The following is a 15069-nucleotide window of genomic DNA, read 5'->3' on the forward strand; positions in this document are numbered from 1 at the left end:
GTTCAAAGAAAATAACAAAAACAAACTATGACGTTTCGATCGCAACACAAGCGTTCGTCATCAGGAAGAGGGGGTTAGCTATAAACAGTTTACCTTTAGAAGCTAACCCCCTCTTCCTGATGACGAGCGCTTGTGTTGCGATCGAAACGTAGTGTTATTTTCTTTGAACCTATCTACGTGACTTTACCGAAAGACCCAAAGAACATGAATTTCTGCAGTCACAAAAAGCTTTAAGGCACAACCACAGCAAGAAAAAAACTGCCGAAGTAGCAGTGTTTTCTTGCTGTGGTTGTCCCACCTGATGACGATTGCTTGTGTTTGGATCGAAACGTCGTGCTCTATTGTTTTTTTACCTACGTGACTTTACCGAAAGAATCAAAGAGTATAGGCGTTAAGATGTAAAATACCAAACAGAAACCTATTCAAAGGAACCGTGTCTGCATTAACCACATATACTTATGGTGAACACGCAAACAAAAAAATGCTCTAGTAGTAAAATGCATTGTCTTTGAAACTGATTGGTCCACACCAGAGACAGCATTATTTCGTCTTAAGCAACGTTATTAGACCAGAGCATGCCAAAAGGAGAACAGCTGTCAGATACAAACCCCTTTAATTGAGGTTTTTTTTAGTCAACCCCCTTTACTGATTGGCTGAGTGATAAGTCACGTGGACTTGCGAGGGAGGAGTCCGGCCCGCGTGACGCCTTTGGTCCGTTTTGCCCACAAAAGGAAATGAGGGCGTGGACCCAAGAGAAGGGGGGGAGGGGAGTATAACCCGCTGTGATTGGCTCTCACTCAATTACGTCACCCCCCCTACTTGCTCCATATAAGGCGACGGGAAAGGGCGTGGCTTATTGGGTGCGAAGGGGCGGGGTCGGGGGTTGTGGTGACGTCACGGCACTGGTGAAGACCGCGCGGGAAGGCCTCCTCCTCCTCGTCCCCCTTCCGAGTGTTGTTAAAGTCGCACAGGGCCGCTCCTCTCTCGCCTCGCCGCTTAGCTCGAAGGGCGCTCGCACAAGCCGCCTCACGGTGCAGCAGGGGACCACTCGCCGCCCGCACGCGTAAGAGAGGTCCGGCTTTGTTTGATTTCTCGCGTCGCGTTGTGAGGGAGAGTTGCGGGGCGGGTGGGGGGGCGGCAGTAATGGCTGCGGCGATGGTGGGCGCGGGTTCCTGCTTCGCTTCGTTTCGCCCTCTCGTCGCGGTTGTCGTCGTCGCTTTTGAGTCGCTTTGTTGATTCGCACGCGGACTCGTTGGCGGAGGGCGGGTTGTGGACACGCGTGGCCCGCGCGCCTCCCTACGTTTTAAGACAAAAAATAACAAAAGCGGCGCTGGGAATCGATTCGTAAGGAATCGAAGCCTCCCGTATTAACGGATATTCGGTTCCTTCGCCGTTGATTCCTTTCGTTTAGATATCACCGCGGATCGATTCTAGTGTGTTTTCCCTCTCCGATTCGATTCTCTTGCTGGTTTATTCCGGTCCGTGGCGGTTTGTCGCAAATCGATTTCAAGAGAATCGATTCCTCGCGGCGTGGTTTGGGTTACTCGGTGATCGGCAACATCGCTCCGAGACCGTGGTGAGATTTCTCCCCCTTCCTGCGACGGGGCCCCGGATATTCGCCGTGTACACCTTGCTATAATCGTGGATATGGTAACCCCTGCAATGTTGAGGCGGTGGGGGGGGGGCACCTTAACGGCATTTAAAGTTGTACCCCGTGTGTTGCTGTGTACAAGCCGACTTGTCCGCTCGATTAGAGTAAAGTAACCAATTGTTACGGCCATCTGGTTACTCGTGGCAGATTCCGCGTGAGCTTGGGGCATCTCCACCGAAGCCCATTACGGTTCAGTATTAATCGGGCCCCGGTAACTTTTGCTCTGGGATCCTCGGGCGATAACTATTGAACCCGAATGATAACAAGCCTCTGGCCATTTTTCGATGGGTTTCGTTTTGAGGACTGTTAGTAAAACCTGATGTGGCAATAATGATATTCCGGGACGTTGAGCAATACTTAACCACGAGGGGCGATTGTTTATGATGTAGTCCGCGTGTTTTGCGAGGAGTTTATTACGCGCAAAATACTTTATTCTGAACGCCGACCGTGTACCTTTTTAAATAAACAAGCTCTGTTGTGACAACGAGTTCCTAACTGCTCGGAATACAGAGCCGCTGGGGCCAACATACAGAACGACTTGTGACATCCTCGAAACGGCGAAGTTCGGGTCAACATATTTTGTCAACTCCCGAGTAAAAGTAAGGGAGTTGCGTGTCTTTACTTTAAGTGAAATCTTGCTATTGGTCTGGGCCACTAGCAAGTCGATGATAACCACTAACTAACATTGCGTACACTTTGGTTCTTTCGGTAACATTACATAGTGATAAAATGAGTAATTGAAGACGTTAATTATGTATACCTGTCAACCCCTTATCAGTGCCTACCTCATTACAGACCAATAAACACCTTATTGGTCACCGTGACCTTATACATCTCAACGGTCATCCTACAAAGTCCCATCACAAGGGAAAAACACAAACAAATAACCACAAAAAAATTGCCCTATTGAAACGGCTGTACGCCGTATGGAACTGAGAACTACATTTCCCCGAACAAGAATATGGGGTAAACCGGATGGTTGACCGCTATGATGATGTCAGCTCGCACACAGGAACCGGCTTAAGTTCATGGAGGGTAATGACGCCACTCACGCCATGCTGCGTGGGTGAGGTCACGCCGGCCATGTTGCATGGGGGTTGACTTTCTGGCAGGTGATTGGCTAATGCAGTGGGCGTGCTGATGTAATTCCTAGTAATAGATGAGAGCGTACGTTACAATTGCCCTGCGTGTGATCAGTTCTCCGGTGAGGACATCGACCAACAATTGCAGCCAGCCGGACTTTTTTGCGAAATCGTAAGTGACATTTTCCGTGGTGTGGCCCAGGTTCGATTGGGTATGGCTGTGTGGCAGAGCCGGTTCGGGAGACCTTCAATGGCCACGGAAGAGAGACGTGGGCAAGGCCCAATTACTCTTTAACTAGACCGTCGGGTTACCTTGGCATTTGTTTTGGCCATACAGGTAAAGTCACTTATAATCCATGCACTGTCGTTCCTTGTATAGTGTGGTCATCACCGTAGTTAACTAGGCACAAAATAATTAGTTTAGCAGCTGAAAACCCGATTCACAACAATGTATTCGAGTCTAGGAATTATTATTTCGTTTAAACTATATGTGGTGTTTATTTTTACAGGTTGTGTTTAACCTCATCCAGTAGTGCGGCATCGCGAAAACCCGTAAAGACGATCCAATATGAGCAAAGCGTTAGGATGACGTTATGGTGTTAGGGATTTTCCATATTTAAAACTAGTAACATTGATCAAAGGTCTTCCCAAAACACGGTGCAAAAAAAACCAAATCAAGTTGTAAAACGAAAGAGCCTTTTTCAGTCAAGGCGATGTCGTAACAGACGGTGCTTTTTCTGTGGGAATCAGAAATGTTTACGTCCTGTGTCGTGCGACATTTTTGCTATGTGCTTGATATGTGATGGTATTGCTAGTCGGAATACTTGCAATGACAAACGCATGTTGGATAGCGTTCCAGAATGCGTGCAAATGCATGCTGTTTGCTGGTTTAAAAGTGTTGTCTTTTCAATCTTATTTCAGTTCTTTAAGCGACACAATCCATTTGGAATGCTTGGAGTAGTGCCAACATATGTCAGAATGATCACGGAATTAGGATTCCGAACTGCTTCTGAAATCCCCTCTATCCCAAGTACTAGATAGTAAACTTTTCCACGTATGGTTGGAGAGAATGTTTCATAATTTAAACACAATTTTTAAAAGTATTTTCTGAAATTAATTTTTATTATGTTAAAACCAACATTTCATGTACAGTAATTCGTTATTTGCACATTAGTGAGCCGTCCGCTCCCTGCACTTGGAGAACCTAGTTTTTAATAATGAACACACTTGGTATTTTCACCATTCTTATTGTGCAAAGCCATCTACTCTTTTCGAATGACTTCACAAGTTCTTTGTAATATTCACTGTTGAACACAGGATGCATATTTAATGGTTAATACACCTGCAGTAAGAACTAGGGTGGTCTGAAACAAGTGCTGACCATGCTGCTGCTGGGCCATATCACAAATAAACACAGGTGGTTGAAACCCAGATTCTAACCCAAGGTCTGAGTGTTGCCGACTCGGTATTCTGACCATGACGTGTTTTCAGCCACCAGATGTGGCTTAAAAAATATTGTAGTCATTAAGCTACGTGACCATCGGGAGAACATGAAAAATCCAAATATATAGGCATCAAACGCACGACCTCCTGCTGCATACCAGGCGAAGGAGAACATCTCGCGAGTTCGTTGCAGCCCACCATTGGGTCCCTCAAGTTGAGCCATGTTATTTACGCACAGTCGCTTGTTCTCCGGCCTTGTAAGTGATGCGAATGATCTAGGCTGGCAGGGCGCTATTGTATTCGCAGGAAGCCGGGAAAACAATTATATACATTAGCACATCTCCAAGCAAAGTCCCTTGGGTACAGACTGTTAAGACTAGGTCCTTCGTTGGTTCTTTGTTACAGACTGGGGAAATTAGGAGGGATTTGGATGCTGTGAGAGAACGCATTTACAGGTTCATTGACTGCTGCTATGTTATTATTGTCACATGACTTACTACGCAATGCACCCCATAAAGCTTTGTAAAATTACAAGCATATTTGGAGATGTATTGCCTCTTGCAAAAAGCACTCTGGTGACCCAAGATGCTGTGAGTGCATTATTGGAATTGTAAGCGTCTCTGGCACAATATCGATGAAGTGGTATCGGTCAGTCATAAAAATGAAACGGTGACCTGGTTGGGGATGTGGCCACGTTTAAAATGGCCATGATGACAAATCCTACCACGCTGCTTCCTGTAACGTTCATTTGTCTGCCTGTTTTCGATTTTATTTAATAGTGACTGACGCCACATGCACGGGTCTGCTGTTTAAGTGACCAGATGCGGTAGCGGTGAAGCACGCTTCGAATCTTGTGAGCTGGAGGTGGGGGCCTGTGGTCGTGCAGAGATGAGCGTCCGTGTTGTGAATGAGACCCCCAACTCTGCGTTCCCAGAATGGAATTTCAACTCTGGATTGAACGATAGGGGAGAGCATTTGTGCTTTAAACAGTGGTATGCTGCCTTGATCGGAAGTCTTTCAAATGAGGCCTAGTCAACAAATACGTTTTTTGTAGTAATGTTATAACATGCACTCCTTACAGGGTTTTATTCAAAGAAGTTAGGCCTGAATGGAGGTGAACTCTACTGGAGTCTGGCCAGTTGTGGCATGAAAGTGTTTAAATTTTTGTTCTGGAGCTTCCATACAATGTAAATACCAAATGTTGTGTTGAATGGACTCATAGTAGTTCCGGTTCGATTGTGGGATTGTGTTTGCATGACTGACTTGCCCTGGCCGTTCTCTCCAGTACTGTATTTCTATTTATCATTCAACGGATGCATGCTGTGGCGTCGTTTAGCCAAATTTTTTTACATGACGTGGGTTTGGTCCTACTCTAATTTGTCAACGCTTACAGTGAATCGTGATAGAAATATAGAAACGCTTTCTGGCCCACGGTTGTAACATTTTGTTCTTAAACCGAAAGTAATGATGATGATGATAGAGCTATAATTATTAGATCTTTGCTCATGAAACTCATTCTTTAAGGACACTTAAATATGGGTTATTAAAATCATTGAAGTCAGTTTATGCTATCGAGATTAAATATACTTTGGATATATTTTAAACCCAGCTTTTAAACCAGAGTGACCCATAACGGGTATGTGAAGCAAATTAATAATTGCGCTCCGTCCTTTCTTGACCTTTAAACTCGCTGCTGGTGTTTTGCTAAAAAAAACACTTTTTTTTTGTCTCTGCTGCAGGGAGCAGCCGATAGCAATTGTGCGAAGGCGTGTGAAACGAGGCAGCCATACACACTCGAGCGCATATAATTAAAAAGCACAGGCGTAGTTTTGCGGCGGTTTGCCGTCCCACTGACGAGCCCGTGCCTAGCACGGTGGGATTTCACGTTGGGCAATTGTGGTGTCTTTCAAGCAGCCGCTGTCATGAGATTGCAGCATTTCATTGTCTGTTTGAAGGTTAAAGATGTAGCCCTGAGATTGCTGTCACCACTACTCGCGGAAAGTCCTGCACTAGAGGGTGCTGCAGAAACCTCCACTGGGGGGTATGTGGCCTACTATAACATCCCAGCCAGACATCTTGGAATAGATGTTGCTGCCTATAAAGATACCCTGTGTAGCCTTTAGAGACTGTTGGAACAATTGCGTGTTGGTAAGCACCTAATGAAGGCTGGCACGGCACGAGTAGGTGACCAGCACCACGCCTGGTCTCCTTTGTCTCTCTCGTGGCAATTGTTAAAACATTGCACCAGGTACTCATTTGAGATGGAGTCGACCTAGAGGAGGCCCAGGACTGTTTAGGGTAATCGTCATTGGTGGTGGTCGTGAGCGGGAATCGAACCTGGGTTGCCGGGTTTGTAGTGCAGCACACTAACCACTCCGCCACTGCTCTTCACATTTCCTGCACTTACCTATCGCAAGTGACTGGCTGATAGACTAAACTGGTGTGACCAGGTCTACTGCTGGGTGGATAAAGGGGGGCAGAGGGGTAAAACAACTTTTACCCCCTAGTATCAAATACTACACCGGCACATAATAAAACTGTTAATTTGGATTGCTTGTCCATCCTGATAACCATTATGCCACAGCAGCATTTAAAAGCATGCAACCCAAAGTCACAAACTGCTTTTTGCTTGTAAGGACATGCCTAGGCTGTCCTGGACTGTCCAATGAGCACAAAGCTTAATGTGATGGGTAATGAAGCTTCCAACTCATGTTGGAATGAGATGGATGATTTGTCATGACTTGTAATTTTATTTAATATTTCCATGGTCATGCACAAATCATTGCACATATCAAGCATATAATCAATGTTATTTTGTGTATTTTTGCATGCCTAGTTTTAATACATTGTGAGTGAGTTGTGGAGCATCTTACTGTAACTTTAAAGTGTTTTTCTCATCAAAGCCTCAAACCTGCACATCCCAGAACACATGGCTTAGGTGTGTGCTTGTAAGATAATAGTTTTCTGGTCTGCTGCTTGTTTAATCTGCACTGGGGGGTCCAGCTATTCTGCAGGGTGCCTGTTGCAATGGTGATGTGGGTGCCCTCACATGAGGGGTCATTTTGTAATTTTTCTGCATATTTTCTTATCGGGGCCATGACCCTGGTACCCAACTGATGTTCTGTTATTGACGACATCTTGTGGTTTTAAAATGGTGACTGTTTTTTCTAGTCTGTGGTTTTGTGCACTCCCATACTGTCGCTGTAATCCCGGGCCATGGTTTGTCCGCTTGTGAGTAGTTGGTCACGTTGTGATGAACTCTGCATCATGAGCTACTGGTGCAGTGCAGCAACTTAGGGATTGAGGGTTGCACATACGAGTAGGCATGTATGGTGCCAACCATCAGTGGTACATCCAAGGTTGATGCGATGGGGGGGGGGGCATTTGCTGCTCATGCCCCTTCCCCACTCACCCCCCCCCTCAACACCCCATCCTCAAGACCTCAGAAGTTGGTATTTGATTGCTATTTACCACCTTGGTAAGTTGATAGAGCCACCTCTGTTGGTCATACCATGTGGCCACAGGCAATAACCTGCTGTCAGATTAAATATGGTCATAATATTTTGTTAAGGGTGTGATATGGTCAATGTGTAGGGTTCATTCAGTCTATATACGTTTGTGTGGTTGTGTGCTTGCATGTGCTGCAGTAATGGCTCGGGGCCAGCAGAAGATACAGTCTCAGCAGAAAGCGGCGAAGAGGGCGGCCGACGCCAAGAAAGCCAAGGGACACGACCAGAAGAGCGCCGCCAAAATGGCGCTCGTGCACACGTGCGGCATCTGCAAGGTGAGGCCAATGCTCCCCCGGGGCTTGGCACCGCAACAACCACCAACTACAAACCCATCACAATCGCCACAACCTGCACCAACATCGCCACCATAACCATCACTCCCACCAAATACTACCACCATCGCAACCAACACTGATAACCATCGCCACCATGCAAACAACCATCACCACCCTTTGTTTAACATGCGATTGGGAAACGGTAGTGAGTGGGCTTGTAGCGGGGCACCCATTCATTGATCAAATTTCATCCTTGGGCTTGGTATTGTGCATGTAATAAAAATATATGATTTACATTTTATATAACTTACCGCTAATTTACATTGACACAAGTAAGCAATTGAGACGGAAAATACAAACGTCAAACGCAAGACAAAAATAATTGATTCCTTAGTTGAATCTCAACCCTGAAACGTGCCAGTGTATTGGTACCTGGGGGTGCGGGTCAGTTATGACAAGCCTATTGGAGATTCTGGGCCCTAGTACACATGGGCACAGCACCCATTATAAGTAGGAGGTGGTCAGATGTCGACTTTGTAACAGCTGCAACATCTGGCAGAAGGGTGTTGGTGATGACGGGGTATGGTGGCATCCATGTTGTGATGATGTCTTTGCCGACCCTGAGGGGATGCCTCTCAACAAGCGGTGCACAGAAGGCACTTTTGTTAAAAAAACAAGCAGGTTTGGTCTTGTAGCTATGTGCAGGGCTGTATACCGGGCTGTCTTGCCCAAGTTTGCAGGTTCGTTAATGAGAATAAACACTTTAACGTTCTGTCAGTCGAATAAAAGTGCTCTCAGAGCACTCGTGAAAGCTTCTCTGACTTTTTCAGGAGGGTGTTGGGATGTTTGGCCAATTATATTCATTAATGTTTGGTTTTACTGGAGGAGAACTGGGTTTTGTGGAGAAACTGCACAGCATGAGGGCATAAGTCAAAGCTCTGGACAGATCAATAATCCACTGCTGTGCTGCCACATTTTCACTTGTGGTCGTTGCAGACTCAGATGCCGGACCCCAAGACCTACAAGCAGCATTTTGAGAGCAAGCACCCCAAGCAGCCCATGCCCCCCGAGCTGGAGGATGTGCAGGCGTGATGACCACATGCTCTCCCCCCGCCCCCCCTCATCCGTACGTGCCCCCATCCCTGGCTGCGCACACACACACACACGCATACACACACGCAATGCCTACTCGCAGGTTTATATACGTGTAGAACAAGGGCCATAATGTCACTTTAATATTCACACACAATCACGAGGTCTCGTCCTGTTCCATTTGTACCTCGCTGTGCACGCAAGCTATACATGAACACAACCATTTGCACAAATGAAGCCACGCGCATAAGAGCCGTACGGTTCCTCTCGCATACACACAAACACACTTGCCCTGTACGCCCCTTCGTGTCTTGCTGCATACTTGCACTGGACATTCACACTGATGGATACAAACAAGTGCTCACGCCTCTTGCTTAAAGGATGGATACACACATAATCGTACACCTTTGCTCTGTCCCCGTTACCCCTTGCTGTTCACACTTGGAGACGTTCAGTCTTGTAAACGGACATAAGCTCACATGCACCAACCCCGCATGTTCCCTTCCCTGCTACACATGAACATAAGCACACATTTACATGAACGCATACACAAGTGCCTACTTGTATGCATACACCACACATACTGAACATGCACAGCCACTTGTGCACACATACAATCGTACATGCCTCCATTTAACACTAAATGGTGGTAATCACCACTGCAGTTATCAGGCTAGGTGCCCTTAGACCTTTTTGAACCCACCCTTACAAATACAATAAAGACAGTGAGATCCCCCTTATAGCCTGAACAGACTTTTGGGGCAAGTGCTGTTAGCAGGGCACAAGAGGGTGGGTGGTCAGCACCATGCCCAATTAGCTTTTGTCTCCCCAGTGGCAATGGTTACACATCGCACCATTTACTAATTTTGGGGTGAGTCGACCTTGGAGTCCCAGGACCAGTTCAGATATCCATCACTGGTGTTGGCCCCTGAGCAGGAATCGAACTCGGGTTTGCCGAGTTTGTAGTGTAGCGCACTGACCACTACTGCTTCCCACAAATGGATTTACACACGGACACATACACAAGCACTCATTAAAAAGCTCAAGCTATAGTATAAAATGAGCATGCCCTTTACTCAGAGTTTCATAGCCTGTTTAACCACACAGATTCAGATTTAAAGTGCACATTTAGGAGTCATTCTTGTGATGAAAACTGGCTCTTGTGCAAACCACCAGAGGGTGTGATTCATGGGTTTGACTCAAAGGAGGATGTTGTGGGTACCCTGCACAATAGGTTCATTCACAGCTTTGTTTTCAAATCTTTCCATAAACATTAATTTAACCAGGAAAGCTTCAGTCTTTCAATTTGTTTAGACTGGTCCTTGCATCGGTTTGTTTGACCAAATCCTTAGTGAGTTTGGAATCGTGCGTCTCACCTGGTGTGAGAGTACTAGCTGCATTTGTTAGGTGAGCCTAATGAAGGTTACTTGCAGGCACACTCGCCATTCGCGCAGGTCTTGTACATGTCGAAAGTGTAAATATAAACGGTGCCGCTATTGGCTGGCTCTACCCTTGCGACCCATGTCCCCCGAGGGAGCGAGGTGCATTTGCGAATTTAATGATTGGTCTCCATCGTGCATCGTACAAGGGTTGCGTAACTAAAGGTCTCTGCAAACAAAGCAATGGTAACACCCAATGGCCGTGCACCCGCTAGTCCCAGGTTGACCACTGGGCCCCACTGCGCGTTTTAATAATCGAGCAATCGGCAGTGTCCCCGGTGTCCCGAGTGGGCATATGATCGGATGGAGGAAACATCGCATTTTAAGCCTAATGAAAGTATTTACTTTTATTTAATTATGGAGGGTTGTGGTTTTAGGCCTTTACGTGAATTAGATTTGACTCGCGAAATGTGGGTGTTTCCAATCGCAGCCTTGAATTATGTTTTTTGTTTGGTTCTATCAGCTTTGCTGTGGCGACTCTCATTGTTTATTGTGCACACCGTTTGGCATTTGCTTGGCCACTTGGTGTGCATTTTAACATGTGTAGGGTTTCTCAACAGATTTTTTTTAATGCAAAATTAAATATGCTCCGTTAATCGGACCTCCACACGGGATTCTTCGAATATAAAATATGCCTTCACCCACAGTTAATTACAATCGCCCTCTTCTCTAACGTACAATTCGAGAGTATTTTTAGTAGTGTACATAAGCATTTGTGACGTTGCCTAATGTGTGCAAGGATACGTTTATTTTAATTGGTAGTGGCCATGTATCGATTCCATGCTTTGTGATGCGATGACTTGTCACGACTTTGGACCATGGTTTGAATCAAACATCGATTATTTTGTTTATTATTAGTCCTGTTATACCTATAGTTGTTCACTTGGTCAATTTAACATTTGCATATACTGTGCCTAAACCATAAATAGTTGGTTCTTGCACACCATTGATGCGTTTATCATTAGAATCGATTTTTAATGAAATATTGTTGCCATCACCTACAGTTGAGTAAAATCGCCCATTCCCCGATTGCATTAGAAAAGTATTTTTTCAAGTGTACATAAAGACGCATGTCTAACATTTTGTAGCGTGGGTCTGCTCACGCTTGCACTGGATACGTTGCAGTGCTCCAGTGTTTCCAGATGGTGGGGCACTTCATCTATATGTACTTGTAATCTGCTTTAAACAGCCCTGCTGTTATGTTGGAGGGGGTGGAGTGTAGAAAATACACGTCCACAGAAGGCTACTTCCAATAAAAGTGGGGCTTTTGCATTCTGGTTCGTTCTATTTACGTTTGCTTTTTTGTTCCTGTGTTTCAGGAGCTGTTTACTGGATGTGTATCTCGGGAGGTGGGGGTCCCTGAGATTTTATTTGGGCAGATGTCGCTCTGAACGTTCCCCGGCTTCTGTTAAATGTGGCCTCAATAAACTTTGAAGGGGCATTCCATGCCCTCAGGAACCCCTATAGGCTCGAGTATGTTAATTAATCTCTTTAACAAGTGAAGTCTGCATTTTTTTGGATATTTCCATGTTTTCTTTTGAGTGGCAGTTTTCTGTATCACTTCTGAAGCTGCCAGCTTTTCTGACCTTGTATTCATGTATCCACATTTTGAAAAATTCTGTTTTTCTTCAAAAAGTTGGTATTCACGCAAGATGCCGTCTGCTGTTTGGTATTTAAGTATGGTGAAGCTAAAATAAAATCTGATTCTTTAACTTTGTCTTGGTTACATTTTTCTCCACTTATTACATTTTATAATGCAAATTATCCGGAAAACCACACGTGTGAGATCAAGCCTTTATACGGAGTTCTGTAGTGGGATGTTTTGGTAAAACATTAAGGCATAGCATGTGGGAGGATTCTACACAAACTCCTGGTGACCTCTCTGATAACACATGGAAATGCCCTGATTTTCACCCCAAGTCTTAAAACGGAATGCTTCTGAGACCTGACAAGCTTGGTGCTTTGAATTTAATTTCCAAAAGTAATTTTGGCTTTCAGACCCCTTTTGTTGAGGGCCCTGATAATATATTTTTGCAAAGGTACCAGAGTACCCAGAGAAAATCCCACGTATGAGTGACGCTCATCTACAGATATGAAAAGTGTGCTTGCTGTACTGCATTACAGACAACACAGCGGTGCAGAAGGACACAGCCACCTAACACGAGATGGGCAGTTCAAATTGGTAACCAAAAATGTGGCTTTTTAATGGTTTTAAGAGTTGTCAAGTCAGGCAGGCCTCTAAATCGTGATGTAAAATTACATTTTCTGACTTTCGAGTGGCAAGGTTCATGTCATTACGCTTGATCGGAATTAAGGGTTCAGGCCAGCCCAAGAAGGAAAATTATTCTGAATACAGCCCCATCAGACTCGTATGCCCCGTTCACGCTCGGAACTCCTCTGAGACCCCAGACTGCATCCATGATGCCTAAAACCAACCCACGTAATACATGGATTCATCCATACGGTGTTCAACCGCCACACTGTAGGTTAAACGTCTTTCTAAGTGGTTTTTCACGAATTTTCAGAGTGGGGGGGGGGGCACGTTTGCAGATACAATCAATATCAGTGTGAGGGCTGCCACGTTTGAAACCGTTTGGTTTTTTCATATTGAAATTCCCTCCCATTGTATCTTCCTGAGTTCGGATAACCTTGCTCAATTCAGGATACGCATATTAACTCCTACCGAGAGTGCAGTAGCACACCTTCAATAGCGCTACTTGGTGTTATGCCCTCGGCAACTGGTATACAAAGCGGCCCAACCACGAAGCTCGTAACCCCGAAGTGAAGGGGTCGGTGGGGGGCGAAGTGCCCGTCCATTGGAGTGGAGGCCCCGCTCATTGGAATGAAGCCCCCTGCCCACTGATATGGAGGCCCCCTCCCATTTAACAGAAACCTCCCCCCCCACCGCAACAGAGGCCCCGCCCGTAATGCATACGCTCCTCCCATTTCGCAGAAGCCCCTCCCACGGCAGCAAGCCCCGCCCGTTGATGCAGAGCCCCCCCCCCCCGTCCACCAGACCAGAAGTCCCTCCCCCACGACGTTGTAAGAGATCGTCCACGCCACGGTTAAAGACCCAGGGGGACATCGATCGCTATACGTCTTATGTGCTCGTTCTCTGCAATAAGGGGGGCGTCCATAAATGACGTCACGCGATTTTGGACGATTTTTGACCCCCCCCCCCTCGTCACACGGCGTCACAAAAAGTCAGACCCCCCCTCAAATGACGTCACAAAGCTCTGCCCCCCCCCCAAAAAAAAATATAAAACATGCTTCAAATCGCTTTAAACTATTGTCATTGACGCTGCACTCTGATGTAGGAGAAACATTTATCAAAAAGTATATTTAATTAAGTAGAACGTGTTGTCTATATTTATTTAAAGTTGCGCACTTTGATGTGACGTCACATTCCTCAATCGCCCCCCCCCGCCCGTCGTCACACATCGTCACAAATATCTGACCCCCCCCCCAGGTGCGTGACGTCATTTATGGACGCCCCCAAACGCATTGACACATTGATGGTTAGCACCTTTTGCTTTTTGTTGCTGCTGTGCTCAACTCGGCACCACGCATCTCCCTTAAAACACATTCCTGCGGAGGGAGCTGGTAGGAACGTTGGGTTGCTCGGTCAATGGCCAGGGTCAACGGCGGCGTCGTGTATTCCGCAAGCCGGCGTGAGTAGGTTAAACATTGAGTTTTATAAGGGCACCACGGGGTGACCAGCCCCTCCCCACCCAGCCCCACCCCTCCCACCCCCCACCCAGCCCCTCCCCACCCTCCCCACCCAGCCCCTCCCCACCCTCCCCACCCAGCCCCTCCCCACCCTCCCCTTTCCACCAAGCCCAGCCCCACCCTCCCCACCCAGCCCCTCCCCACCCTCCCCTCCCCACCCTCCCCTCTCCACCCAGCCCCTCCCCACCCAGCCCCACCCCTCCCACGCCCCACCCAGCCCCTCCCCACCCAGCCCCTCCCCACCCAGCCCCTCCCCACCCCCCCACCCAGCCCCTCCCCACCCTCCCCTCCCCACCCTCCCCTCCCCACCCAGGCCCTCCCTCCCCACCCTCCCCTCCCCACCCTCCCCTCTCCCCCCAGCCCCTCCCTCCCCACCCTCCCCTCTCCCCCCAGCCCCATCCCTCCCATTTTGGATGCACGACGGACGGACGGACACAATAATCCCCTGTGGGCTGGTGGTTTAGTAACCAGGAGGTTCCTACACAGTATAATACAAACCTGTCAACCCATACGGTTTACTCGTATTCTTGTACGGGGAAATTGAGTTTTCATTTCCGAACACCATACAACCGTTTTAATACGCGCGAAAAAATGTTTGGTCTTGTTTGTTTGTGTTTCTCTTGCGGTGGGACTTTGTTTCGAATGAACGTTGAGATTTATAAGGGCACGGGTGTGACCAATAAGGTCTGAATTGAACTGTAGTAAGTTAGGGGTTGACAGGTATAACAATATCTGTTGCAACACCACCAACGTTTTGGAACAACGTTGCTTTTCGTGCCTTGACACCGTAAATTGTCTCAAAAAATTCATTTGCATATTTGCAAATGTGATTTGTACCCTTTGATCCTG

General features: G+C 46.8%; 1 protein-coding gene across 4 annotated transcripts; it reads left to right on the forward strand.

Annotated features, from left to right (window-relative positions):
• The first annotated feature begins 855 nt into the window (after positions 1-855).
• Positions 856-12203, forward strand: ZNF706 (zinc finger protein 706). 4 transcript variants are annotated; one of them, XM_032961578.2, is made up of 4 exons: positions 856-1063; positions 7824-7960; positions 8957-9086; positions 11811-12203. In XM_032961578.2, exons 2-3 carry the CDS (start codon positions 7826-7828, stop codon positions 9050-9052), a joined length of 231 nt encoding a protein of 76 aa, XP_032817469.1. In that variant the 5' UTR covers positions 856-1063; positions 7824-7825; the 3' UTR covers positions 9053-9086; positions 11811-12203. The 4 variants fall into 4 exon arrangements, with proteins under 4 accessions (XP_032817469.1, XP_032817467.1, XP_032817470.1 ...); XM_032961576.2 differs by having other exon boundaries at positions 858-1072; XM_032961579.2 differs by lacking the exon at positions 856-1063 and adding an exon at positions 1449-1576.
• Positions 12204-15069: the final 2866 nt, after the last annotated feature.

The sequence above is a fragment of the Petromyzon marinus genome, chromosome 27 (assembly GCF_048934315.1).
Source record: "Petromyzon marinus isolate PM22_M1 ecotype Great Lakes invasive population chromosome 27, UKy_Petmar_22M1.pri1.0, whole genome shotgun sequence".
NCBI classification, from domain to species: domain Eukaryota; kingdom Metazoa; phylum Chordata; class Hyperoartia; order Petromyzontiformes; family Petromyzontidae; genus Petromyzon; species Petromyzon marinus.

Bases quoted from the DNA above. Each gene is read 5' to 3' on its own strand.
- ZNF706 (XM_032961578.2), top strand. From the start codon at position 7,826: ATGGCTCGGGGCCAGCAGAAGATACAGTCTCAGCAGAAAGCGGCGAAG. The intron at 7,961-8,956 runs GTGAGGCCAATG...TGGTCGTTGCAG, and splicing joins ACACGTGCGGCATCTGCAAG to ACTCAGATGCCGGACCCCAA.